General features: G+C 47.2%; 6 protein-coding genes across 9 annotated transcripts; 4 read left to right on the top strand and 2 right to left on the bottom strand.

Annotated features, from left to right (window-relative positions):
- Positions 1–2525: 2525 nt before the first annotated feature.
- Positions 2526–3906, top strand: LOC102090210 (cytochrome c oxidase subunit 6A1, mitochondrial). The gene is made up of 3 exons (XM_065033755.1): positions 2526–2727; positions 3023–3162; positions 3658–3906. The coding sequence occupies exons 1-3, from the start codon at positions 2625–2627 to the stop codon at positions 3736–3738; spliced, it is 324 nt and encodes a 107-aa protein (XP_064889827.1). The 5' UTR covers positions 2526–2624; the 3' UTR covers positions 3739–3906.
- A 1024-nt stretch (positions 3907–4930) lies between these two features.
- TRIAP1 (TP53 regulated inhibitor of apoptosis 1) lies at positions 4931–6173 on the bottom strand. 2 transcript variants are annotated; one of them, XM_065033751.1, is made up of 2 exons: positions 5996–6173; positions 4931–5572 (listed from the first exon to the last, which is right to left on the bottom strand). In XM_065033751.1, exons 1-2 carry the CDS (start codon positions 6140–6142, stop codon positions 5489–5491), a joined length of 231 nt encoding a protein of 76 aa, XP_064889823.1. In that variant the 5' UTR covers positions 6143–6173; the 3' UTR covers positions 4931–5488. The 2 variants fall into 2 exon arrangements, with proteins under 2 accessions (XP_064889823.1, XP_064889821.1); XM_065033749.1 differs by having other exon boundaries at positions 5802–6142.
- On the top strand, positions 6127–8411 carry GATC (glutamyl-tRNA amidotransferase subunit C). Of its 2 annotated transcripts, none has more exons than XM_065033754.1 (4): positions 6127–6338; positions 6630–6793; positions 7176–7279; positions 7657–8411. In XM_065033754.1, exons 1-4 carry the CDS (start codon positions 6243–6245, stop codon positions 7710–7712), a joined length of 420 nt encoding a protein of 139 aa, XP_064889826.1. In that variant the 5' UTR covers positions 6127–6242; the 3' UTR covers positions 7713–8411. The 2 variants fall into 2 exon arrangements, with proteins under 2 accessions (XP_064889826.1, XP_064889825.1); XM_065033753.1 differs by having other exon boundaries at positions 6199–6338; positions 6627–6793.
- Positions 8412–11970: 3559 nt separating this feature from the next.
- Positions 11971–14236, top strand: LOC102098833 (dynein light chain 1, cytoplasmic). 2 transcript variants are annotated; one of them, XM_065033757.1, is made up of 3 exons: positions 11971–12211; positions 12427–12564; positions 13851–14236. In XM_065033757.1, exons 2-3 carry the CDS (start codon positions 12433–12435, stop codon positions 13986–13988), a joined length of 270 nt encoding a protein of 89 aa, XP_064889829.1. In that variant the 5' UTR covers positions 11971–12211; positions 12427–12432; the 3' UTR covers positions 13989–14236. The 2 variants fall into 2 exon arrangements, with proteins under 2 accessions (XP_064889829.1, XP_064889831.1); XM_065033759.1 differs by having other exon boundaries at positions 11986–12144.
- Positions 14237–14707: 471 nt separating this feature from the next.
- On the bottom strand, positions 14708–20147 carry COQ5 (coenzyme Q5, methyltransferase). The gene is made up of 7 exons (XM_065033748.1): positions 19959–20147; positions 19429–19578; positions 18747–18971; positions 17670–17776; positions 16013–16101; positions 15417–15528; positions 14708–15305 (listed from the first exon to the last, which is right to left on the bottom strand). Exons 1-7 carry the CDS (start codon positions 20110–20112, stop codon positions 15204–15206), a joined length of 939 nt encoding a protein of 312 aa, XP_064889820.1. The 5' UTR covers positions 20113–20147; the 3' UTR covers positions 14708–15203.
- A 1126-nt stretch (positions 20148–21273) lies between these two features.
- LOC135575641 (dynein light chain 1, cytoplasmic-like) lies at positions 21274–24141 on the top strand. Its single transcript, XM_065033756.1, has 3 exons — positions 21274–21432; positions 22073–22210; positions 23534–24141. Exons 2-3 carry the CDS (start codon positions 22079–22081, stop codon positions 23669–23671), a joined length of 270 nt encoding a protein of 89 aa, XP_064889828.1. The 5' UTR covers positions 21274–21432; positions 22073–22078; the 3' UTR covers positions 23672–24141.
- The last annotated feature ends 316 nt before the right edge of the window (positions 24142–24457 follow it).

The raw sequence follows: 24457 nt of genomic DNA, 5'->3' as shown, positions 1-24457 counted from the left end.
CTCGCTGAAATTGTTTCAGGTTTTGCTGCACTGAACAACGATACGATCCAAAGTGCTCAAATCAGGCGCTGCATGTCACTGCTGCACATCCAACAGGAGACATGTACTGAGTGACCAAGGCAGATCACAGGAGGTCTGGCCTGACCTCCACACTGAAAACAGCCTTCTCAAAGGGACTGGCCGCCAGCTCTTTGTGTTTTCTTTTATGATCCTTTCTCAGAGCTAATTTGGTAGCATTTCTGCACTCAGAACCCTCCCAGGGTGCCAGGTCTTTTAGAAAAACATACACTGAAACTTCCTCAAAGTGTTGAATTTAGGACCAGATTTTTAAAGGTGATAAGCTGGTTTCTAAATTAAGCAATAGGCCCTTCAATAGGTCAGCTTTGGAAAAACCTCACATTAGAAACCTCTGCAAGGCAACAGTGCATACTGGGAGATGCAAGAGGGGGTTCCCACCCCACAAATCAATAATCCAGACAGAGCTACTGGGCCAGCGGTAGAGTTAATTCACCAGTACTTTCCCCACACCTTTGTAAAAACACCCACTGTCAGGATGAGTGCAAACATCACAATGACAATAACCATATCACACAGTTAAACACATTTCATACAACTATATCAAAACATTCTTCACAATACTTTTTTTAAAATAAATGCGTTTACTCAAATACCTGCCTTATCTCAACAAGAAGTTTTTCACATGGAAACTTTTGTATCTTCCAACAGTCACTCTCAATTTACACCACCTTTTAAGAACAGGTGAATCAGACCCATTAGACTCCTGGCACACCTAATACAGAGACTAATTGCAGCTGTTGGGATGACAAAGCCTAAGAAAGTCCCGTTTTAAATCAGTGTAACTCAGACTAATGAAACTGCCACCATATTCAGGTTCAGGTCAGACCCAAACCCAATTTCAGGAGCGCCTTGGAGCTCCACAGGTGGAACAATCGCTCACAGGAGCTTCTTTTAACCTGGGGCAGCTGTGTCAAGAGCTGCCACCATTACACACCGCTCTCTATGGGCATTTTCTTCTCTGAAGAGCATTTTTGAGGCTCAGAGTGAAGCTGTTGGGGAGGACGAGGCACAAGCAGACCTTGGCTGCTCTCACCTCCCGCTCAACACTTGCACGTTGTCTTTTGAGGCTACCGCAGCAGCACAGCTCGCAAAATCTCATTGCAGAGAACACCACTTCATGCTTCCCTCACCCTAGACAGAAGTTTGCTGCTTCTTTTGTTGATCCTTTTTTGTTTTCTCTCCTTTGTAAACATCAGTGTCTGTTGTTTACTTACAGTTCTTATTGCTACAAACACAACTGGTTTTGCTTACATAGCTTTCTGCTATAAACACTGTAATTTGCTTTAGGGTGCTTTCATCACTTAAATATTATAAAAAATAATTCCTGCATCTTCTTTTCCCATGAAAATTCCCATGCAAGTTCCTTTTAAGAAGTCTGATGTTACAGACCTCATAAGCCCGAATCCAAAGGATGCAGGTGGAGAAAGGCAAAATCTACCTCCAGCGCGGCCAAGAACTTAACAACATAACGCCCCCCCCATTCAGCAAAGCAGGTGCGTGCGTGCACCCCGAGCTGCAGCAGCTTTGGGTGTGCAAGAAAGGCACCACGTCCGTGCAGACGGGACGCGTGTGTGGGCACCCACGGTGCACCAGGAGGCGCCGGCTTCAGCGTGGACGTGAGGCCGTTCTCTGCTCCTCGCTCTTTCGGTCTCTACATCCGCTACAGGGATCCTCGCTTCGCTGCGGGGTCCAAGTGTTTCCAAATCTGCTCTTCATCCGAACGGCTTCTGCCAAACAGCCAGCCAGCACACTCCAATTAAAAACCATAGTGGAACAGGGTCTAGATATTTGCGAATTAATAATGATCTTGTGTTTGTTCAAATGATGTTATTAACTCAGCAGAATCATCCCAGGAATCCACATAATTAAAAACACATTAATGGTTACAAAATTGCCTTTCATTAATAACAAACATCTTATGATGAAACCTTGTAAAGGGTGAGTGTCAGGAGGATGGAGCCAGGCTCATCTCAGTGACAACCAGTGACAGGACAAGGGGCGATGGGTATAAACCAGAACACAGGAGGTTCCACTTATATATGAGAAGAAACTTGTTCCCGGTGAGGGTGGCAGAGCCTGGCCCAGGCTGCCCAGGGGGGTTGTGGAGTCTCCTTCTGTGCAGACATTCCAACCCGCCTGGACACCTTCCTGTGTAACCTCATCTGGGTGTTCCTGCTCCATGGGGGGATTGCACTGGATGAGCTTTCCAGGTCCTTCAACCCCTCACATTCTGGGATCTTTTTACTGCCGTGATTGCAACAACTTTTATATCCCAGCGATGGAATCGGTCTCTAATGTGAAAAATCACATTAACAAATCCAACAGCCCTTCCCTGCTGCTGCATGAAAGCACCTCGGGCCGGCTGTGCGGAACCCCCGCTCCCAACATGGCGCTGGTTCCCCCCCACGTGACGTCACTAACGGTTCCTCCCGCCCCCAGATGGCGCACGCGCAGCCGGCGGCCCCGCAGCTCGCAGCTCAAGGTCGCCGTGTCCCCTCCCGGCCGCCGTCGCTGCGGGTTCCGGTTCCGGCCGCGGAGCGGAGGGGATGGCGGCGCTGGGGAGGGTCTCTCGGCTCCTGGTCGGTGCGGCCGGCCCGCGCTCCCCGCCGGCGCGGAGCATGGCGGCTGCGGCACACGAGGGCGGCGGAGGTAACGGCGCTCTGCAGGGCGAACGCGCGGCCGGGGCCCGCGGGCGGCGAGGCGCTGCCCTTGACAGGCGCCGCCCTTGCGGGCCCGGGGCGGCGGCAGCTCCGGGAGCGCTGGGTTTGAACCGGGAGAGAGGGGAGCCCCCGCTTCTCCCGGTTGAGAACGGGGAGGGCGATGCTCGCTGTGGTGAGGGACACGGCGTGATTCCTCATTAATGCACTAATTGCATTTAACGCACTCTCAGGTCGCTAACGCTCATGGAAGCGGTGACTGTTGTAACTGTAATGCTCTTTACTAGCCCGCTTGTGGAAGACGTTGACGTTTGTGGTGGCGCTGCCCGGGGTCGCGGTTTGCATGCTCAACTGCTACCTGAAGGCGCAGCACGAGCACGAGAGACCCGAGTTTGTCCCGTACGCTCACCTGCGGATCAGGACCAAGGTACGTTTTGCTCTAAAGGCCTCTTGCTTCCTGAGGTTACTGCAGCATCTCTTGCATCCTCATCCTTTATGTGACATCCTGCATATGAAGCTGTGATCTGAACTCACGGCTTTGTTTCTGAGGCATCGGGAGGTTCTCTCAGCTCAGGTGAAGTACCTGTGGTATTCACAGGCTGTCCCACCCCCGAGGAATCCTGCTAGTGTCTCACTGAAAGTATTTTAGTCCTAGTGCTGTTGTACTTAAACTAACATAGAGCTAAAAGCTAGCAGAGGTGATCCCAGATTCTCGAAGCTGTGGCCCTCACAGTGTAGCACAGTCGATGTTTAAGGTAAGGGACTGTTTTCCATCCCCTGCTGCCTGTAGCCCAGAAACAGATGCCAACTTGCTTAATTCATCAGCCTGCTAAGCTGTGTGATGCCTGAGTCCCTGTTGCTGCTCGTGTCCCGTGCTGATCAGTTCATTATCTGCAGCTGCCTTGCCTTCTTTTTCCAACAGCCTTTCCCCTGGGGTGACGGGAACAAAACACTATTCCACAACCCCCATGTTAATGCTCTCCCAACCGGTTATGAAGACTGAGATCCCGACCACAGCCAGAACTTTGGCTCTTCCAGTCTTGGACCAGAATGTTGTGTGGGAACCATCACTTAAAAATCTCCACATTCCTTCTGCGATGAAGCCAAGTGGCGTTGTAGCCTCTGTCTGTGCTTGTGTAGAGGCCCTTTAAATAAACAACTCTGAACTTGACTTGAACATCTGACTTTTTTGTTAAACTGAATCCTTAGAAATTCTTTAGTTTGGTGTTTGATTAAAACATTGAGGCTTCACTGAGGTTACAGTGCAGGAGTTTGGGAGTTTGGCTGTTTGAACGTTACTACCTGCTCCTGTATCTGATAACACCAACAGGAACACATCCAGCGTAGGATGCTGCAGGGTTTTATGTTCTTCGTGTCTGGTTTAACTGATCACTGTAAGCCCAGAGCAAACAGCCACATGAACAGGTATCAGGCTAACACTGCAGATTCAGATTTGATATATGCTAAATCATGTTCTCTATAATCAGCAATATTTATTAGTAGCCATGAAGGCAATTTTCTCTTAGGCCCTTATTGGCAGCAAAGATGTGTAATTAAGCTGTGTGCCTTCACAATGTTGATCTTCAGCTCCCAAATTTTCTAGTGTATCAGTATGTATGTTGCTCACAACTCTTTCTCATAACGCTGTAGTCTGGTTGTACAAAGTCTCTCATACAGGTGTTAGAAATGAAAATTTTTGCTCCACCGCATGTGTCTGTGTAATATGTGTCACTCAGAAGCTTCTTAAACCAGAAGAGCTTAATTACCTTCCATAGTTAAACAGTTCTAAAGCCCTGAGCCTGTCAAAGTACAATGTTAATTTTGAAGTTCTTCCTCCCTGCAAGTCGCGGAATCACAGAACAGTTGTGGTGAGATACCCCAGCGGCAGCTGGGGCTTTTAACATTATCAGTTTCACACTTCTACCCAATGTTCTCCTCATTCAACACGTTTCAACTACCACAGGCAAAAGTCTAACAGCGATCGTGGCCGGCCTGATGCTCTGTGGTAGTGCGGAAAAGGACGGCCAGGGCTGCGCTGTGGTTTTACTGCAGGAACATGTAATGCTAAAGGAGAGAACAACCAGCTTTGGGATTGTTTCAGTACCTCAAAAAAGGCTGAAGAAGCAGAAGTGTTCTCAGCTTCAGCTGCAGGCCACCTCCATCCCTCCTAGTCATAATCAGATTCTACTGCACAGTTATCTACTTGAACAAAATAGAACCAGGTTATATTTATTTTGGCTGAGTCACTACAGGTCCAATAGAGTGCTTTTATATCATCTCTGTTGCTGACACCAAATAATGCTTTAGCCCCTCAGCATTCAGGACCATATAAAACAAATTTCACCAAATTTCAGCAGCATAGAGGTGAGACAAACCAACCTCCTTCATACTCTGTTATATAAATAAGCAAGAGAAACTGGTCATAAAGCAGCTACGAACTCAGCCCACTCTAATAAGCGTTCTCCCATTACAGTGCATTCAATCATTCAACAGAGAGTTAGTTCAAACAGCTTTTTGCGCTGATAGATGCTGAACCACCACCACCAAAATTCATTGTAAAGGAAGCAGCAGTTACCACATAATCCACTAGGGGTTTTTTTGGTGGCTGTTTTTACAAGCAGAGAAGATTCTTTACTTCCTCCTGCTAAAAAAGCAGCGTAACAAAGGTCTTATCCAGGCGGCATCCAGTCTTATGCCTGGAGATGTTGTTAGTCCAAGGGCTCGTATCAGTGACTCCATCCGTACAGCTGACGTCAAGAGGAGTTTTCAGTTTTTCCTTTACTTGGGCCCATGAACTCCAGGCCTTCAATGGGTATATCCTTTTCTTTAATTGCTTTCTGAAAAAAAAAAAAAAAGAAAACCCAAAACAAATAAACTTGACATGTCTTTATAGTGCTATGTGGTGTGGGTTTTGGTACAAAACATTATCTAGAAAAGCAGCCTGAAAGCTGGTTTGGATAAAGCTTCAGTGTCAGAGATGCTCACGCAGAACTACGAACATACCGCAGCCTCTAGACCAGCCGGCCTAAGAAGTAACATTAACGAGAAAAACACAGTAAGAGACACCTGTAAAATATTTTATATCGTGACCGGCAGGAAGAGGAAACGCGGAGCAGCGCGGCGGGGCGCGGAGCGGCGGGCAGGGGCAGCCGGGGCAGCCGTAAGGAGAGGAAGTGCGGCCAGGAGCAGCTGGAGCAGCAAGTGAACGGGCGGAACTCGGGGCTGCTGCCACGGGAGGAGGCGGGCGGGGCCGCACGCACCTGCACGCAGAGCTGGTAGCGCTTGAAGAGCTGCCCGCAGGGGTCCCCGTCGCTTTCCCCCTTGAGGAACTTCTCGGCGAACCAGCGGTTGAAGCACTGGTCGTACTCGCGCTTCAGCTCGGTGCACGCCTCGCCCACGCTGTTCATGGCGGCGGCGCCCGCTCCCGTCACCGGCCCGCCCGCGCCGCCGCTCTGACGCGCTTCCGGCGCGGGGAGCTGCCGTGGCAGGCGCCGCCGTGACGGCGCGATGCGGGCGCTGCGGTTGTGGCGGGGGCTGCGGGCGCGGCCGGTCCCTCCCGTTCGGGCGCTGCGGAGCGCGGTGCCCCCGCGGCCGGGCCCGCAGGTAGGGCGGCTGGGCCGGAGAACGGGCAGCCCCCAAACGGCTCCGGGCGGGCCCTGCTCCCGGAACGAGCGCCGGCTCCGGTTGGCCCTTGGCGCGGCGGGAGGTTAGGAGGAGGGGGAAAATAAAGAGTTCGGTTCAAGTTAATTTTCTAAGAAAGCGCAAGGAATCACCGTGTCCCGGCAGGTGTAGACTCGGGGTTTTGCCGTGTAACCGGTTTTTGGTTAAAAAACAGAAATAGCGCCGTGTTAAACTTGCTCACGTTGGCCTTATGGTGTGGTGCTTGCGCAGCAGCAGGTGACGGCGGAGGTGCTGGGTCAGCTGGAGCACCTGGCCCTGGTTGATTTCCGCGACGCGGAGGGCGTGGAGCGGCTGCAGAAAGCGATCCGGTTTGCTGACCAGCTGCGGGAGGTCAACACCGACGGGGTGGAGCCCATGGACTCGGTCCTGGAGGACAGGTGATGAACCACAGCTGCCTCCTTTAGCTGCTAAAGTATCGAACTACTCGCTTTTGTAATTATTTTTTTTTTTCTGGGAATCGCTGCAGTGATGCGTTTGACCCCTTTGCTTACAGAAAAGTTTTTATCATGTTTCTTGTAGAATGGTGATGTCCTTGGCCACCGTGGCCTTTACACGTAGTGTAGCAAAGATGTGCTCCCGTTCCTTTCTGACTTGTCATGAACAATCCACACGTGCTGCCTCCCAAATACCTATTGATGCCATTCTTAGTTGTCTCAGAGTGTTCCAATACTTGTCTTACCACTTACTGAAGACCACGTTTAGAGATAAGCCATACTTTACAGAATAGCTTAAAACAGACAAGTAATCTTTGTTCTTCAGGTGTCTGTATCTCAGGGAAGATGATGTTACAGAAGGTAACTGCACAAGAGAGCTGCTGAAAAACGCCAGAGAGAAGGTGGAAGAATATTTTGTAGCCCCACCAGGTATTGTCTTGCTTATAAAAACCTCCTAACTTTGCTTGAATTAAAGTGAGGAATGTAACTTGCCAGAACTACATTTGGAAATACTAGCTGGTAATAGGAAAGGACTAAAATAACTACCTGTAGCCATCTGAACATGACAGTCTGCAAACTGTTGGCCCAAACGCAGGACCGAAGCTGCCCTTGCTCTGAAGTTACAGCACACGTTGCGTGATTATTTACAGAAGTCAGACAGAACTTGCTTTCCTTACTTGCTCAGAAAACTTAAGCTGCCTGTTCATACTTAGAACGAACTGGAGAAACACTTTTCTGCTGAGTTGTACCACCCAGAAGGTACCTTACGGCTGGTCTCACACAACTTTCTCTTTGTTTTCTATCAGGTAACATCCCTTTACCAAAGCTAGAAGACCAAGAGACTTTTCTGCAGGGCTCTTAGCAAAAGCCCAGAACCCAAACACAAAATCAGTGTTTTATTTGAGGAGAAAAAGAGGTTTGTGCAGTCACAGATGAAATACCCTGGTGTGTGTTTTGGTCAAAAGAGCACTTGCAAGACAATTTACGGAAGAAAGAAGGTATAAAATGTTTAGTAATGCTACTGAAATGTTGATGTTTATAAGCTGAAAGGCAGCATGACAGATCACTTCAGGGCTTTTATTTAGCAAAGCAAATTTGATGTTATACTTTTAAGATACTGACTGGTGTAAAGGCAAACAATAGGTAATATAAATTGGAGATTAATACACTGTTGTTTCTTAACATCTCAAAAAGCCACCAAGCATATTGGAAATATCATCATTTGAGAAACACAGACAAATACTAAAGAGTGTGAATAATAGTGGCACAAACTTCAGCCATTAGTGACTTGCTCTTTAATACCCTGTGTACAAACTGCTTGGACAAGCTCCCTCTCAGGCTGTTCATTATGTGCCACATATTTAATGGAAAACAGGCTGAGTGAAAAGCAATGTGGCTGCCTTCGGTCAGAGAAGAAACCAGCCACTGGGTAGGATCCACTTTCACTCTACCTGCAAGGCTGCATGTTTGGTAAGCTTTGAACTGTATTTTTTCTGGAACTGATTTTTTATATATATATTTTTCTGCCAGAAAGTGAGAGTAAACACTTGTCCGACTCTTATTTGTGCAGTTACTTTGTTATTTGTTTAAGCTTCCATAACATATGCTCATACGTATACACAGACGCATAAAACATGCAATTATTATGATACTTTAATTCAACAGCCTTGGAAGAATTCAAGTCTCTATTTAACCCCACTAATCCAATTCTCTGCAAAGCTGTAACACTGTATTAGTGCTTTAGTCTCAGTGACGCTGTATTAGTGCTTTGGTCTCGGGCTTTTCAAGATTCAGACCCTGCAAATGCTCCAAGTTTTACAGATATACAAGCTCAGCCTAAAAGTCATTTACAATGAATATATACATCATGACAAGGAAAGATCTCAAGTCATGCCATACAACAAGTGTGTTAGCAGAAGATTTCCAGTTTGAGAAATCCCCATTTATTCTATCCATTTTGGCCTCCTCCTTTGACTATCAGAGAAAATAAGGACTATTACTTACATAGAAAAAGGAAGAGGAATTTGAGAGTGAACTGCATGGCCTCAGGAGCTTTCAACCCAAAGTATCAAGTAACTATTTAAAAGCAACAACCAAACCAACACTTTGGACAAGGATGATCCCACCTTCCCAGTGCACCACAGGCTAGGCTTAAAAACACCAATTCCAGGTATCATGCTGGGGGGTCTGGACATGACCACCCTCACCCACACACTCCAATCAGAGAACAGACAGATGCCTGTTCCCTGCACCCCAAACTGCATTTAAAGTGGAAAACACACCTTTGCTTAATGAAGGGGTTTGTTGCAACTTCACCACTAATGGGGGAATTACAGCTGTCATGCAGACACCTGCAGCCACCAAACAGCCCAGCAAAGACCAGATGAGCTGCCTGTGGGGCAGAATGCATTAGCGCTTCAGCCTGTCCTTGGCATGTCTAAGGTGGTGGGTGCTGTGCCCCATGGGATGGCCTGAAGCCCCACGAGGCCCCGGCTGCACCCTGAAGGGGGGACAAGACGCCCTTCGTGGTGCTGGTTCACCTGCTTTCACCGCAGAGCCTCTGGATCTGGGTCAGATCTTCATGTGGTTCTACCACAATGCAACTTACAAACCAAGGTATGTGAATAGATACAGTTAAGGAATTGTAATAAAATCACTACCTGTAAATTCCTTGTAACTGTGGTTTGGCAAACATAATGTGTATTTGTGAAATAACTCATCTTTTCTCAGTGGTTAATAGATAGAGCAAAAATAATCTTAAAAATACTTGGTTAAAAAGAAAACAACAAAAGGAGACCAGATTCTAAGATGACGTCAATATATCTAGTTTCCCTGGAGACCATGGAGATGAGATGACTTACACCTGCTAAGGTTTTTCAACTACTGTGTAGATCTGTACCATATAAAATTGGATGAGAAGCCCTAGCATATAGATTCCAGGTTTACAAAGAAAATTTCAAGGTGGAGATTTCTTCAGCTTTATGGGAAAAAGAAAATAGATGTTTTATTGCTAGTAATGATTATTTTATGTTTTTATAGTAAGTAGCCCCAGAGAAAAAAAAATCTCGGTTAGATATAGTGATACAGTACTGAACACAGAGCAAAAAAAAAGCCTCGTCTGACAAGTGATTACAATCTAATCTGCATCTGCAGGGGAATCTCATGATATGTCTTATCCATTACCGAATTTTCTTTGACGCCTGGTCTACTCCAGCTATCATCTCCTATGTGTATTTGTTCTGCCTTCCCCTGCAGCTCTATCCTCAGGGAAACTATCCTTTTATATTCTAGATTAACAAGTAAGACTCTAAGGTTTCTCTTTAAAGCCATGTATCTCAGGCTTTAATGTTTCTCATTAATGACAGGTATCTCACCCACACTGACATTTCCTGCAGTCGTCAGCACATCTGTTCCTTCAGCTAACCATTTCTTAATAAATGCACAGAAATTTGCCTGCAGCTACCAAACACAACCACCTCCTCAGAGATTCACGGGTGTTTCTGAAGTTCACTGTAAGCACTCAGAAGATTGTTAAATGGTTTGGTTCTGTCAGCACAAAACCGTCCAGTACTCAAAAGAAGCATTGCTGGTGCTGCAGGTATTACACACAGTTCTGTAAATTAATTGCTTACTGTGGTCCCGAGACTACTCAAAGCTTCAAATTCCTAGCACACAAGGTGTCTTATGCCCTTTCATCTGCTGCATTAAAAGAGAAAAATTCCCTTAATTCCATAACTTTCAGAGTTGTCCCTAACACACACTCCTGATGGCAAAGCTGTGAATTGCATCTCTTCTAACCGGAATGCCAAAACCTGGAAGCTAAAGTCAAAAGTTATTTCTGAGATACCCTAGACTGACAAAAGGGCTACCTTATCCTGTTTTAACGTTTTGGGCACAGTACATCCTTCTGAGGTTGCCTCAGAGCTTCCAAAAGCAAGAGGTTTCTTGCAGTTTTGCTACTTCTGCTATGAGTCACATTTAGCAGGTAACTATACTGTATTAACATGAAAAATATTCGCATTTCAAGTGAGGTGGATGACTGCTTTTGAGTGTTTTATTAGTACAATAAAACAGCAGTCCAACCAATCAGTATTTGAAAACTTATAAGTCATCCTGTGCTGTTACCTATAGACATGGTTCAGAGTCATGTTATTAACAGATCACCAGCTACAGAAAAATCAACAGCAATTTTCTAGCTGCTGATGACAGTAAAAGCAGAAACAGCCCCAGGCAGAGTGAAACTAACCAAAGGGAGCACTGGGGATCTCCCAAACATCTCGATTCATTTAAAACAAAACAGAGAAACAAACAAAAGAGAAAATGCAAAAAAGGCATTTTTTGCAGAAATTGTGAGATCCACAAAAGACGCCCTAAATGAGATACAAGAAGTCTGGTGGATTTAGTTGACAGGAGGAACAAAGATTAGAGCTGACTTGATCATATGTGGTAAACATGGATAAAAGATTTCTATCAGAGATCACTGAGTGAAAGACAAATGGAAAACAGACGCATTAATAGGAAAGATGATCAAGTGCCATTTTTAAACTATGAAATTTTTTTGTCTGACACGGGTGGGCATTCCTGCCAGTAAGGAGCATCTTACTGACAGAGCTATCCCAGTTCAAAGAGAAACAAGGGCCAGTTGCAGAAAATACTGGGTTAAATTCGGTGCCTGTGATCTAGGCTGGGGTGAATAACAAAACGGCCTTTGGGGCTCACATATCAGTTATGGAAAGGTGTTTTACAGAAACTGGTGGATATTTTAATGTACTGGAGACAGTTTACTTTAAGGAACAGGGGGTCTGGCTCAGAATCACTAGGTGATGCCAGCGGCGAGTATCAGAGAGTCAGGCCTGCAGGCTGTCCACACACAGCTGCCATCTGCGTTCACACCCCGACAGCGTGCGCTCTGCCGGACCCTCACCCGGGCTGCGCCACCACCGCCCGTCGCCATGGGAACGGACGCGGACGCGGGGCATGCCGGGCTGAAAGAAAACGCAAGAGTAAAACCTACGGCAGCGCCCGAGCCTTGACCAATGAACGCTCAGAGGGGGCGGTGGCAGTGACCAATGGCCGGAGGCCGGTGCGGAGGGGGCGGGGCTGCGGGCGCTCGGAGGCGGTCGCGGCGCGCACTGAGCATCCCATAGCGCTGTTCCGCCCGGCACAGGGTCAGTCCGCAGCGCCCGGCACACGGTGAGGGGAGTGGCTCTCAGCAGACACCGGGACCGGCTGCGGTGCCTCATTCTTCTCTTCCCGGTGCCCGGGCACACTGGCAGCCGGCACTGCCGGGAGCAGTGAGTGTCCGGCGGCTGCACCTCCTTTCCCGTGTCCACCCGAGCTGCGGGAGCGCCTGGAGAGCAGGTGCTGAACGGGAGCGGGTTTGAAACCCCCGTTCCTCTGGCTGTGAGCACAGGCTGTGCCCGAGCCTCTGCCACAGCCGGTGCAAGTGCTGCACAGCCCCGGCTGTGGGCACAGCACGGGCCCTGGAACCGGCTGGGAGTGATGGTACCTGTGTGGCTGCTGGGCAGGCGGCTGCTCCTGCAACTTTGAATTCTCTTCTTCTTTGCTCAATACAGACAACCATGAGTGATCGAAAGGCAGTGATCAAGAATGCGGACATGTCAGAAGAGATGCAGCAAGACTCTGTGGAGTGTGCTACTCAGGCCCTGGAGAAGTACAACATTGAGAAGGACATTGCTGCTCACATAAAGAAGGTAATTGCTTACTTGTGCTGTCCTTTTGATATCTCTGTGCACATGAAAAATCAAGCAGGGGGAATGCTGCTGGGCAAGTAGCTCTAGAGAAACAAGTTCTAGAGACACTAGATAATCAAGTTGGACTTTCTCTGCAGGCTGGTGTCCTTACGTTCCTTTCCCCACCCTTTATGTGCACTTTTCCAGGTCCTTCTGTTTTTCTCTTGCAGTACTTTGTACTCGAGCCTTTTCTGCCACTGTCCCATTGTCAGGTGACCAGAGTGGCGGGTGCCTGATGAGCTGGTACAAAACACAGGGGGTCCGTGGAGCCTGTTTGAGAAGTGGTGTTTTTCCGACCTTGTAATAAGCAGTGGGTTTGTGGCTTTTTTTTACCCCCCACTAAATGTAAGACAAACTGTTCAGGCTAATGCAGAACAGATGGTTCTCAGCTTCCAATGTGTCACATTTTCTCTCCTACTGGGAGCCAGATTGAGCTGCAATTAGTTCAAGGGTTTGGCTGAGCAGAACACAAGCTCTTGCATGCTCTCACAAAAAGTCTCTTCAGCCAACAGCTGTTATTATAGCTAGTGCAGTGTATAACCACTGACTGCATGGTTTTACTCAGAGTAGACTTATACACCTGAGTTAGGACCCAAGAGAAGGTCAAGAACATGTGCCAGGGGAGGTTTAGGTTGGACATTAGGAAAAGGTTCTTCACCCAGAGGGTGCTGGACACTGGACAGGCTCCACAGGGAGGTGTCGCAGCCCCAAGCCTGACAGTGTTCAAGAAGAGACTGGACAACACCTTCAGACAGATGGTGTGAATTTTGGGGTTGTCACAGCAGGTTCCTGACTACAGTGTGTGGGAAAAACATGGTCTCATGACAGTGTATCAAAGAAGTGGCAGAGAGTTTTCCATCTATTGTCCTTTCACCATCCTTGAAAACATCTAAGCAAGTCAAAATAATAACTTAGTCTGTATAGATTCAGAACAAGCAGTGAAGTTTTAAAAGTTATCGTTTGAGATCATGGGAATTTGAAGAAAAGTTACTTCCCCAAACATGTTTTAAGGTTATTCTTGCTCAGCTTGGAAGCACTTTTTTTTTTTTTTAGTCTGAGTAAGCAGCAGATGAGTTAAAAAGTGACAGATGATCCTTGCACTTAAGAGCATATGCTGTTCCTTAATTGCCTTCTTCCAAAAGCGATACTCGCTAACAAGTGACATACTGAAAAAAAAACCAACCCTGTTGAACTATATTAGTACAATTCTCATGGAAATGCTGAATTCCTAGTTCTGTCTTCTGCAGGAGTTTGACAAGAAATACAATCCCACTTGGCACTGCATCGTGGGAAGGAACTTTGGCAGCTACGTGACTCATGAGACCAAGCACTTCATCTACTTCTACCTCGGCCAAGTCGCTATTCTTCTTTTCAAGTCTGGGTAGAACCGCGGACTGTTACTGAAACTTGCACCTGGACTGCAGACCAACTCCAAACAGGCTCCTGCCTTCAGCCTTCCCAAGGAAACAGACCTTGATCTTCAGGTCTTTTGTGGTATTGTTAATGGTCAGGGATTTTGCTGTAGCAGCTGCTATTTTTATTGTGGCTATAAAAAAGGCAAAAGTGTCTTCCGTGTATTTATTTTCTTTCAAAAGATGGCTTCTTTGCTAATAAAACTGTTGGAACAAGTTTATCCTTTAGGAGTTTTTCTACCCTTCTGCCCTTTTAGTGTTTGCATTACCTTCTATTCCACCATGAATGAAGGAGGAACATCCCCACCTCCATTTCACCCCCCCAATCCATAGCAGCTGAAGCCTGAGCTAATCTAGAAATGCATCATCATTCAGTAACTGAGAACAACAGGAGATATTTTCCCTGAGAGAAAACAGACTGGTTTTCAGTTCTCGATAAGAATATTTTCAGCATGCACAACCTCCAGTACAAATTCTGGAGTTTAGATCCCATGTTGCTTTTCTGATTACAAGTGAGCTGGAGAGCTAAAAGCAACAGTCCTTTCGTCTCCCCATTTTCAGAAGAGACAACGTCATCCCATGTCATGTCATCCCAGAATACAGTTATGCAGTCATTTTCCTTAGAAAAAAAAATCCTTTCTTAAAAATATACCTTCTTAGAAAGATTAAAATATTGGCTTAGATGAAAAAAGTTGATGCAGAGCTGTTTTATTTCACAAGCCTTCCATTTGCCTTCAAAAGAAGGAATTGTGGGGAAAAATCCCTTAAGAGTCCACATAACAAAGACAATCAGCTTAATAAAAATCTAATAAATCCAAGTTACTTCTCACTGGCATGATATCCTCCTTGAAGCTTAGTAAAAAAAAAGGAGGATTCTTATTTGAAGACCAGTCAATCTATTTCTGGTAACTGAAGTTGCTTCATTTGTTAGCATTGCTCAGTTTCGGCCATGTCCTTTGCATTGCACTTGAAGGAAAGTGCAAGTGTAAGGAACACGACAGGAGTCACTTCATCTACAGGTTTCATGGGCAAAAAAAGGTAGCCGATGTTCTTCCAGGTGATTGGTGAGCAAGTACCTGTTGCATAAGTTATTAAAGCTCCTCTTCAATCTTGAGAGCATTGAAATTCCACACAGCCTTCATATTTTTCAAGAAAATTACACTTCCTGTGTTTTGCTACATGGTAAACTCACAGTTTGAAACCAGAGTGAATGGCAACAATGCCCGAGTTTAAATTCTGATAATCCACCTTAAGAAACCCAGCATCTTCTATCATTGCCTTCAATTCCTCCTGAAAAATAATAGTTCCATAACTTTAACTATAAGCCTATAAGCCAGTTGACTGCAAGATCATACTGGGACCATGTTGTGTGTTTGTGAATTCAGAAAAATACTGTCTTACCTGAGGGGGAAAACGTCGGATGCTCTCCACAAGATACTGGTAAGACTTCCAGTCACCAGCAATAACCTCACCCAGCACAGGGATAACCTGGAAACTGTACAGATCATAGAGACTGCACAGACAGAAAGTAAATACAGATTAATACAAACAAGTTTAAAACAAACCCTCTCCAAGACAAGTTGGTATCTGTACCACAGAATCACAGACTGGTTGGGGTTGGAAGGGACCTCTGGAGATCATCTATTCCAACACCCATGCTAAAGCAGGTAAAGCTAGAGCAGATCACACAGGAATGTGTCCAGGCAGGTTTGAATGTCTCAGAGAAGGAGACTCCACACCCGCTCTGGGCAGCCTGGGCCAGGCTCTGGCACCTCAAAGTAAAGAAGTTTCTCCTCATCTTCATATGGAACCACTTGTGCTTCAGTCTGTGCCTGTTGCCCCCCCATCCTGTTACTGGGCACCACTGTGCTATGCAGTCTGTGTCTGATTTTAGAAGGGCACAATGAGGTGGCCTCAAAGTGTCTCCATCTCCTGTTCCGGCTAAGTACAAATAAGAGAGCCCTGTGACACGGCATTAAGTGTCATCATGTTCCTACCTGGAAAGAAGAGGGTTGCTGACGTGACTAAATTCAAGGCAGAGAAATCTTCCCCCTGGTTTCAGCACACGATAAGCCTCCTGAAGGGCCTGAGACAAAGCAGACAGAATAGGTTTGTTTCTGTAGAACACCACCTGCCTATTATCACGCCAAGTGATGGCAACTCAGTGATGAACTGAGAGAGGTAAAGAGGATCCTGACTGGCAACCTCCAATATTTGCTTGTGGAGAGGCAGCTCGAGACAAGTGCAAAAAAACCTCCAAACAAACAACAAAGCCAAAGTAGAACAACTCTTGCTGCTACATAAACAGATTTATACCAGGCTTTGTGCTGAAACTATGATGTCGGGTTTGCAATTTTTCTTCTTTTTTTCCCTACTCTCAGATGATGAATGTTTGCCAGCAGAGCTCTTGCAATTACACACCAAACCCAAAAGGGAGGTGACTCAGCTACAAGAAACTGAAAATAAAAAGAAGGCAAGATAGCTTTTTTTTTTTAATCAAAAGATTTTACTCCACTGTGAGGCACACCCAAAGGATCAAAGCAGAAGCGATACCAGGTCTTAGATGAGCAATGCGTGAGAACAGGGAGGAAGGAGAGAGAAGAAGAAAACCATTGGCTACTTTGAAAATTCCATCCTATATGCAAAATAAAACACCTAAGAAGAACCAAGACAAAATTCTGATTACAACTGTATGTTTTTTCACAAAAGAGCGCAGCCAAGTTGTATTCAAGAATCACTGGAGGCTGTACATCTGCTTGGCTTCAACTGTCATGTTCCTAAGGAATAAAATACAAACAGCACACATATGTGAAGGGAGCTCTGCAAAACAATTGGAGGTTTGGATGTGTTTTGTATCAAGTCTCCAGGGAGCTATGCTACCAGTCTGCTGCATCCATGAAGGGGTATTAAGACAGACAGCCTGTGCTTCAGAAGGGTGCAAGATAAAGCACTGTGAAAGGCCATCTGCATTAGGAGAAGTTCAAAGGCATACGGCTCCAGGTGGTTTGCATCCAAACGCTACACCTTCCACAGAACAGTATTGCCAAGGTTGTAACACTCCTCCAAAACAGCCAACTAGTCTAGCTGTTTTTGAAGGACAGATACTGTTTAGAAGAAAGGGTACTCCTTACCCTAACTAAAATCACACTTGTTTTTCACAGGAAACCCTACTGCTGGCCCATGTAAAGACACTGAGCAGCAGTGGGCTGAAGGGGTTTGCGCAGCCGCAGTGGTGGCAGCAGCTGCTTCCCATGCTGCTCTGGGAGCTCTGCGTGCTCAGGCATGGAAAAAGAACCAGGCAGAAGACGCTGGACCTACTGCAGGCGGGATGCAGATCACATGCTCCAGGAGGATCTGAGACATGCAGAGTGACTGCACTGTGCATGTATAGATCCAGCCACACCACAGGTCAGGAGAAGTGGGGAATGACTGTAGCGTTCAGCCCTTTTTGTCTTCGGAAGTGATTGTCTTGCTGAGCTGGAAGGATTGGGCACAGCTAGTATAAATCTAACCTTTTATGACAAATGTGGGGCATTTAGTTACATTATTTATCCAAACAAGTTGCACACTACATGCCACTTATTGCTTCCTCTGCTAGAATGAAAAAACTCAGGTGAACTGTAAGGCATGCCAGGATACACTACAACAACTTACCAAATCAATACGAGTTACATTTCGGATTCCAAAGGCAATTGTGTAAACATCAAACTTATCATCATCAAAGGGCAACTCTTCAGCATTCCCAAGTACCCAGGACAAGCCTGTAATAAAAAGCCAAGGACACAGAATTGAACTCAGACTGCTCCTGAAAGTCTAGAACTTATCTATTCCAGAAGGAAATTATTATTAATAAAGCGATATTTAAAACCAATAATTCAATTTTGCAGTTTTGTTGGTGGAAAGCCACCTCAGTCTATACTCACAAACCTTTCAAGGCCCTGTATTGTACAGCCGTCTATCAAGCAAAGTAATTAATTTTGCAGATCAGCCAAAGCATTATTCTGCATATACATGCACATTGTGCTCAGAATGCCTTAGGCTGCCAAGAAGATTTCACCCAAATCTTGCATCGTAGCAGAAAGTAACTGGCTTTCCAGAAACTGGCTGCCATTTGTTTGTAGTGAAGTTGCAAAAATAAGAATCTCTGCTCAAAGAGTAACTAAAAACAATGGTTAATGTCTTGCCATTCAACAATGGCCAAAACACTTAAAACATGTTGCTAAAAAGTTTCAATAGTTTCGGTTTATCTGAGTACTATTAGCATATGTTCTAACTGAGGAAAGTTTTATAGGTTCACAATACACTTTAGTCCTTACATTTATTATTTCCTGCCTTGATTCCCTAAGTACCCATTATAAGATCTTCACTGTAATCATTCTAAGGCTGAACTTTTCTGCATTATATGTCTTAGTAAAATCAGATTCATTTGCATGGATATAAAGAGCAGGTTTAGGTTATTTAACCAATTTTGAAGGATAGCTTCGTATCAGACCTTGTGGGCACCTCCATATCTGCATTTCTGAAAGTTTAAGTATTATTCAAGAAGATCACTGTACATCTGAACAACATACTACATATATGCTCACTGAAAAAGTTACTTGACACTGGCAAACAGCTCTAGTATACACCCTGGCTATATAATGCGCATTGTAATCCTGAAGTGGTGATTACCTGACAGATACCATGTGTTAAATTCTTGCTATCAGGCAAAGGGCACAATGCATGACTTACCTTCAGTGTAGCCAAGATGCTGTGCTCTCTGCTTCCCAACTTTTAACATTTCTTTGTTAATGTCACAGACCACCACTTGGGAATCCCCTAAAGACTTTGATTTGTCTTCCTGGTAACTCTCAGCAATTTCCTGCCACGATAAATTTTGATGGTGCCTAAGCTTCCGTTGGAGCTGACGTTCTCGTACAGAGCGAACATAATTAATAAATCTAAACGCGATGTCACCTGCATTTGTATTAGAAGAAAGATAAGTGTTTTGGAATGTTTTCTGACTATAACAAATTGGAACATAAGGCTTTGAACATCAAACTGAGTTTTTATTTAGATATATGTAAATAAAAACCACACACACAGGGTGGGAGCGAAAGAAGGGGGAAAGAAAACAAAACAAAGAAAGGGAATGTATTAAGAGCAAAAAGTCCATGACTTCCTATAAATGGAAAGAGTTTTCCATAACATATAATAGCAGTACTATAACTCTTTCAGAGCCTTGAAGCAAGATATTACAAAACACGTAGCAGTTACCTCTCAACCCTTCTGGAAAATCAAGTAGATGCTTCACTAGTTTTAAAGACAGGGAACTGAGGGTGAAAAAAAAGCCCAGGGAACTCAATTCTGAGCAGACTGAAAGAGTTCAAATCCAGCATGGCATTGTCATGTGGAACTCACCAAAACTATTTACCTGTTCCTCCAGCAACATCAAGAAGAAGTGTTCCTGGGGAAGGGTTCATTTTATGGACGAGGATATCCTTCCACACTCGATGAATCCCTAGAGTCATTGAATCGTTCATTACATCATATTTCTTGGCCACACTTTCAAAGACCTGGTAAACTGCAAAGAAAAGACAGGAGAATTAAACGGAATATTACCTAAAAACGCTCCTGTGGAAGTGAAAAGTGTCATTTATTTCCTCGTGGAGGTCTGCCACCATGTGGAACTGAAAAATACCACTCAAAAACTCTTTATAATTGACAGAATCCTGAGTCTCTTGCCTGACATACATCTCTTTGGAGAAACAGCCTCTTCCCGTAGCGCTTCCGGAGCTGAGGGAATAATCTGGTTGGTGTAACACTGACACTATTCACCGAGATTGCCGGTAACGTCTCAAACCAACGGCCCAGCCCAAAACCCATCTCCAGCCCCCAGGGGCACCAGGAGCCCCGTCAGGTTCCAGGCCGGCCCAGCCCGCCCGGCGCCGCCGCTGCTCTCACTTTTCTCCCTCCTCTCCGCCTCCGTCACGGTCTGGAAGCCGAAGTGCATCTCCGGCCCCGCGGCGAGGCCCCGCACGGAGCCGCAGAGCGCCCGCAGCGCCCCGCCGGGCCGGCCCAGCAGCGCCCGTGCCGGCCACAGCCCCGCGGCCGCCATCTTGCAAGGGCACGACCTGCCCCCGCCCCGCCGGCCCCGCCGCAGCACCGCCCGCCGCCCGCCGCCCGCCGCCGCACCGCCGCCGCACCGGGACCGCGCTCCAGCAGCCGCCGCACCGGCGGAGGGCGCGACCACAGGCGGGGCCGGGCCGCGCTCCGTACTGGGCCCCCAGAACCGCGAGGGATCCCGGTGCTACGAGCTGAATCCCGCCCGGCAGAACATACCTGACAGGGAAAAAAAATAAACAAACCAACCCGAAAACCCCCAAAGCCCACACAGTGTATTTGAGTAATTCTGCAAATAGTTTTCTCTAACTTCTTCAGGTTTTTAGTTTTGCAGAGGGGGGCTGGTTTGTGGGCGCTGATGGCCTGAGGGGAAGAGGGAAAGGTTGTGATTCCTGTCAGGAACACTGCCACAAATTAGAGACCTTCTCTATTCTTTTTTTTTTTTTTGCAAAAGCCGTCCTGCTTATGGCATTCTTTGAATAATCCAGAAATTCCTGACAGCTTTGTAGATACAAAGAGGTTACTTAACCCTTTCTTGTGAGGTTTACATCACATCATTCCCCGAGCACGAGTGGGCCTCCCTCGCCAAGATCTTTCCACTTCGGGACTTACTAGTGCCATGCTCAGGCTCTAGCATGATTTTCTCATCTGCAGAACTAGGCAAAACCTGAAATTCAGATATTTGGTCTATACTCTTTGTGGCAGGATGCCTTAAAGCATCACACGTGCTTTTTAGTCGTTTTGTTTGTTGTTTTCGTGTCTAGCAGTGGAGTTACCAAGAAAGCCTCTCACACTGCAGTCACAGACCACTGTACCAGCCACGTTCAGGCAGCTCAGCCATGAGGAAAGAAATGGGAAGGTCGAGAAGAGGCTGCATACCACTTCAGAGCAACCAACCCAGACATACCCACACACAGGGTGCTGCGGATGGACCATACACCGGGCTCGCCCCGGCGGAGGCTTTGTGGGATCCACCCCAGAGGCCTCGCTCCCACCGAGGCCGCGCTTCCATCTGCATCTTCGCTGCCGCCCGTCGCTATGGGAACGGGTGCGGGCGCAAAGCATGTCGGTCTGAAAGAAACTGCTGCAGTAAAACGCTACGAGAGCGCCGGTTCCTGGCCAATGAGGGCTCGGGGGGTGGTGGCGGTGACCAATGGCTGGCGGTCAGTACAGAGGGGGTGGGGCTGGGGCCGCTTGGAGGCGACGGCGGAGCGCGCGGGTCGGTTAAACCGACGCGGCGGCGGAGCGTGCAGTGTGATCGAGTTCGTCAGTGCCCCGCCCGCTGCGTTCCACACAGGGCGGCACCTGCCAAACGGTGAGGAGAGCGGCGTGAGGGCTTCGAACGGTGTGGTGGGGCAGCTCCCGAGAGGGGCCAGGTCCCGCTCGGGCACCGGGAAGACTGAGGCCGGGCAGGCAGTACCCGGGCGCCGCGGCGGCTCCCCCGTGGCCAGCCCCTTCCCCAGCGGTTGCCGCTCCTTTCCCACATCCCCGAGAGCTGCAGGCAGGAGTCTTCCCTGGAGCCGTGCAGGGCTCCGAGCCCTTAGCGGGGGGCGCTGGGCTTCGTTCGCTCCCCCCTGCAGGGAAAGACCGGCGGGGCCGGGCGCGGCCGCGCTCTGGCCCGGGGCTCCCGGCCTGCGTCGAGCTGCGCCAAGCTGGACAGGGCCGGGAGGGCGGCGGCCGGCGGGCTTTGAAACCGCTGCGGCGGAGCTTGTGCGGCTGCAGGCGGGAGTGCCTGGAGAGCAGGTGCTGAACGGGAGCGGGTTTGAAACCCCCGTTCCTCTGGCTGTGAGCACAGGCTGTGCCCGAGCCTCTGCCACAGCCGGTCCAAGTGCTGCACAGCCCGGGCTGTGGGCACAGCACGGGCCCTGGAACCGGCTGGGAGCGATGGTACCTGTGTGGCTGCTGGGCAGGCGGCTGCTCCTGCAACTTTGAATTCTCTTCTTTGCTCAATACAGACAACCATGAGTGATCGAAAGGCAGTGATCAAGAATGCGGACATGTCAGAAGAGATGCAGCAAGATGCTGTAGAGTGTGCTACTCAGGCCCTGGAGAAGTACAACATTGAGAAGGACATTGCTGCTCACATAAAGAAGGTAATTGCTTACTTGTGCTGTCCTTTTGAAATATCTATGCACATGAAAAATCAAGCAGGGGGAATGCTGCTGGGCAAGTAGCTCTAGAGAAACAAGTTCTAGAGACACTAGATAATCAAGTTGGACTTTCTCTGCAGGCTGGTGTCCTTATGTTCCTTTCCCCACCCTTTATGTGCACTTTTCCAGGTCCTTCTGTTTTTCTCTTGCAGTACTTTGTACTCGAGCCTTTTCTGCCACTGTCCCATTGTCAGGTGACCAGAGTGGCAGGTGCCTGATGAGCTGGTACAAAACACAGGGGCTCTATTGAGCTCCTACGGTTTTCCTCTGAGAGAAAGCCTGTTTTACATAGTCCTTGATTTCAGTTTTATTGAACTTAATCTTAAGGATCTGTTTGCAGTTCTGTCCAGCTGGGTCAAAATTTGCAAGGAAAGGTAGTTTTCTGTAAGTTTACTGTAATCACAGCTCTACTTAAGTAGTGACATAAGCAAAAAAGAAAAAAAGACAACAACCGAAACCAAACCAAAACAGTTCTGGTGGCACTGATTATCTGTTGTTTGCAAAGTCTGTGTCATCCTTTATGTAGGATTAACAATACTGAACACGGGAAAAATCTAGTTCTGAATATATTTCCTGCTTTGTCAACTCGGGAGAATGGAGAAATCCGAGTGTCAAGGGAAGTTAAGCTGAAGTGCAAGAACTATTTAAAAATAATTCAACTAAGCAGAATGATTGCTTCCACTAGAGAAATCTTGGTTTGCTCTGCTCACAGTAGAGAAGGGCACTTTTTTCCCCAGATACAGTGGCTGTCTATGACAATGAAGGAGTTTAGTCTGGCATTTTTCAGGTGTTCTTTGTAGCAACTAGTGGGAATTTGTAGACGATTTGTTTGAAATGTGTAGAACACAAGTTCTTAGGGTTCTTGATGGCACTAGAGTTACAGAGCATGTGGCAGAGAATTTTCTAGCGAGTCTGTTTGGCACCCGTATTGCAGATAACCAATGCAATAACCAACGGCTGAAATCTCTGTGAGTGTAAAACTAGTGATGAAGCTTTTTCTTAAGGGCTGTAATTTCAGATGAATTTGGGGGGGAGAAAGATTACTTTTCCTGAACAAGGGTGATGTTTTAAACTTACTGCTGCTCAGACTGGAAGAACAGTGGCTTTTCTTTGTGGATTTTTTTTGCCTAAGCAGCAGGTGAACAATAACATGCAAATAAGATAATCTTGGTACTTAAAAGCATCTGCTCTTCCTCTAATTGCTTTGGTCAGAAAATGAGTATCTGTTTAGAAGATTTCTTAATTTCTAGTTATCTGTTTTTGCAGGAGTTTGACAAGAAATACAATCCCACTTGGCACTGCATCGTGGGAAGGAACTTTGGCAGCTACGTGACTCATGAGACCAAGCACTTCATCTACTTCTACCTCGGCCAAGTCGCTATTCTTCTTTTCAAGTCTGGGTAGAACCACGGACTGTTACTGAAACTTGCATCCGGTTACAGGACTGTGTGCTGACGACTCTGACTAGTCACTGCAGCCTTCCTGAGGACGCAGGCCTTGATCTTCAAGGGCAATGGCAGGGATTATGCTATAGCAGATGATGTTACATAGTGGATATAAAAAGAAAAAGTACAAAAGAGTCTTCCTTGTATTTATTTTTTTTTTCAGAGGCTGCTTCTTTGCTAGTAGAGCTCTTGGAGCAGTTTTCCTTTGAGAGTTTTGTAGCCATCTACAGTATTGCCCAATTACTGCTTGTTCTATGTAAGTACTGACTGTTAGTTCTTTCTGTTTGAAACTTCTCTTCTCATATGTTTTTTTAAAATATTTTTCCCCTCTTGTTTTGCTGGATGTACTACCCCAAAGTCTGAGCTTTCTTTTTCTGCTGATGCCTGTTGGACAACTGCTTTGGAAAATAAATGACAATACCTATCCCAGCCGACAGGTTGTTACTTCTGGCTGCTTGTTGCGGTCTGGGCGGTGGCTGTGCCGAGCAGCGCTGCTGGAGGAGGCCGCGGGGCCGGAGGCGGGAGCGGAGAGCAGGCGCTCGGGGCGGTGGCCGAGGACCGGGCGGGTCCCGGCGCCCCCCGGACTACAGGTCCCGGCGTGCTCCGCGGCGGGCGGGGAACCGCTCCATCCGGGTCCCCGCCACTGCTGTGGGCGACTTGTCGCCGTGACGGGGCAGTGTTCGGCTGCTAGTGGCGTCGTTGGTGCCGCAGCGCTCGGCCCGTGTGACCGCCGCCGTGGACAAGA

Source organism: Columba livia, chromosome 17, assembly GCF_036013475.1.
Source record: "Columba livia isolate bColLiv1 breed racing homer chromosome 17, bColLiv1.pat.W.v2, whole genome shotgun sequence".
Taxonomy (NCBI): domain Eukaryota; kingdom Metazoa; phylum Chordata; class Aves; order Columbiformes; family Columbidae; genus Columba; species Columba livia.
This window is presented reverse-complemented; position numbering and strand designations above follow the sequence as displayed.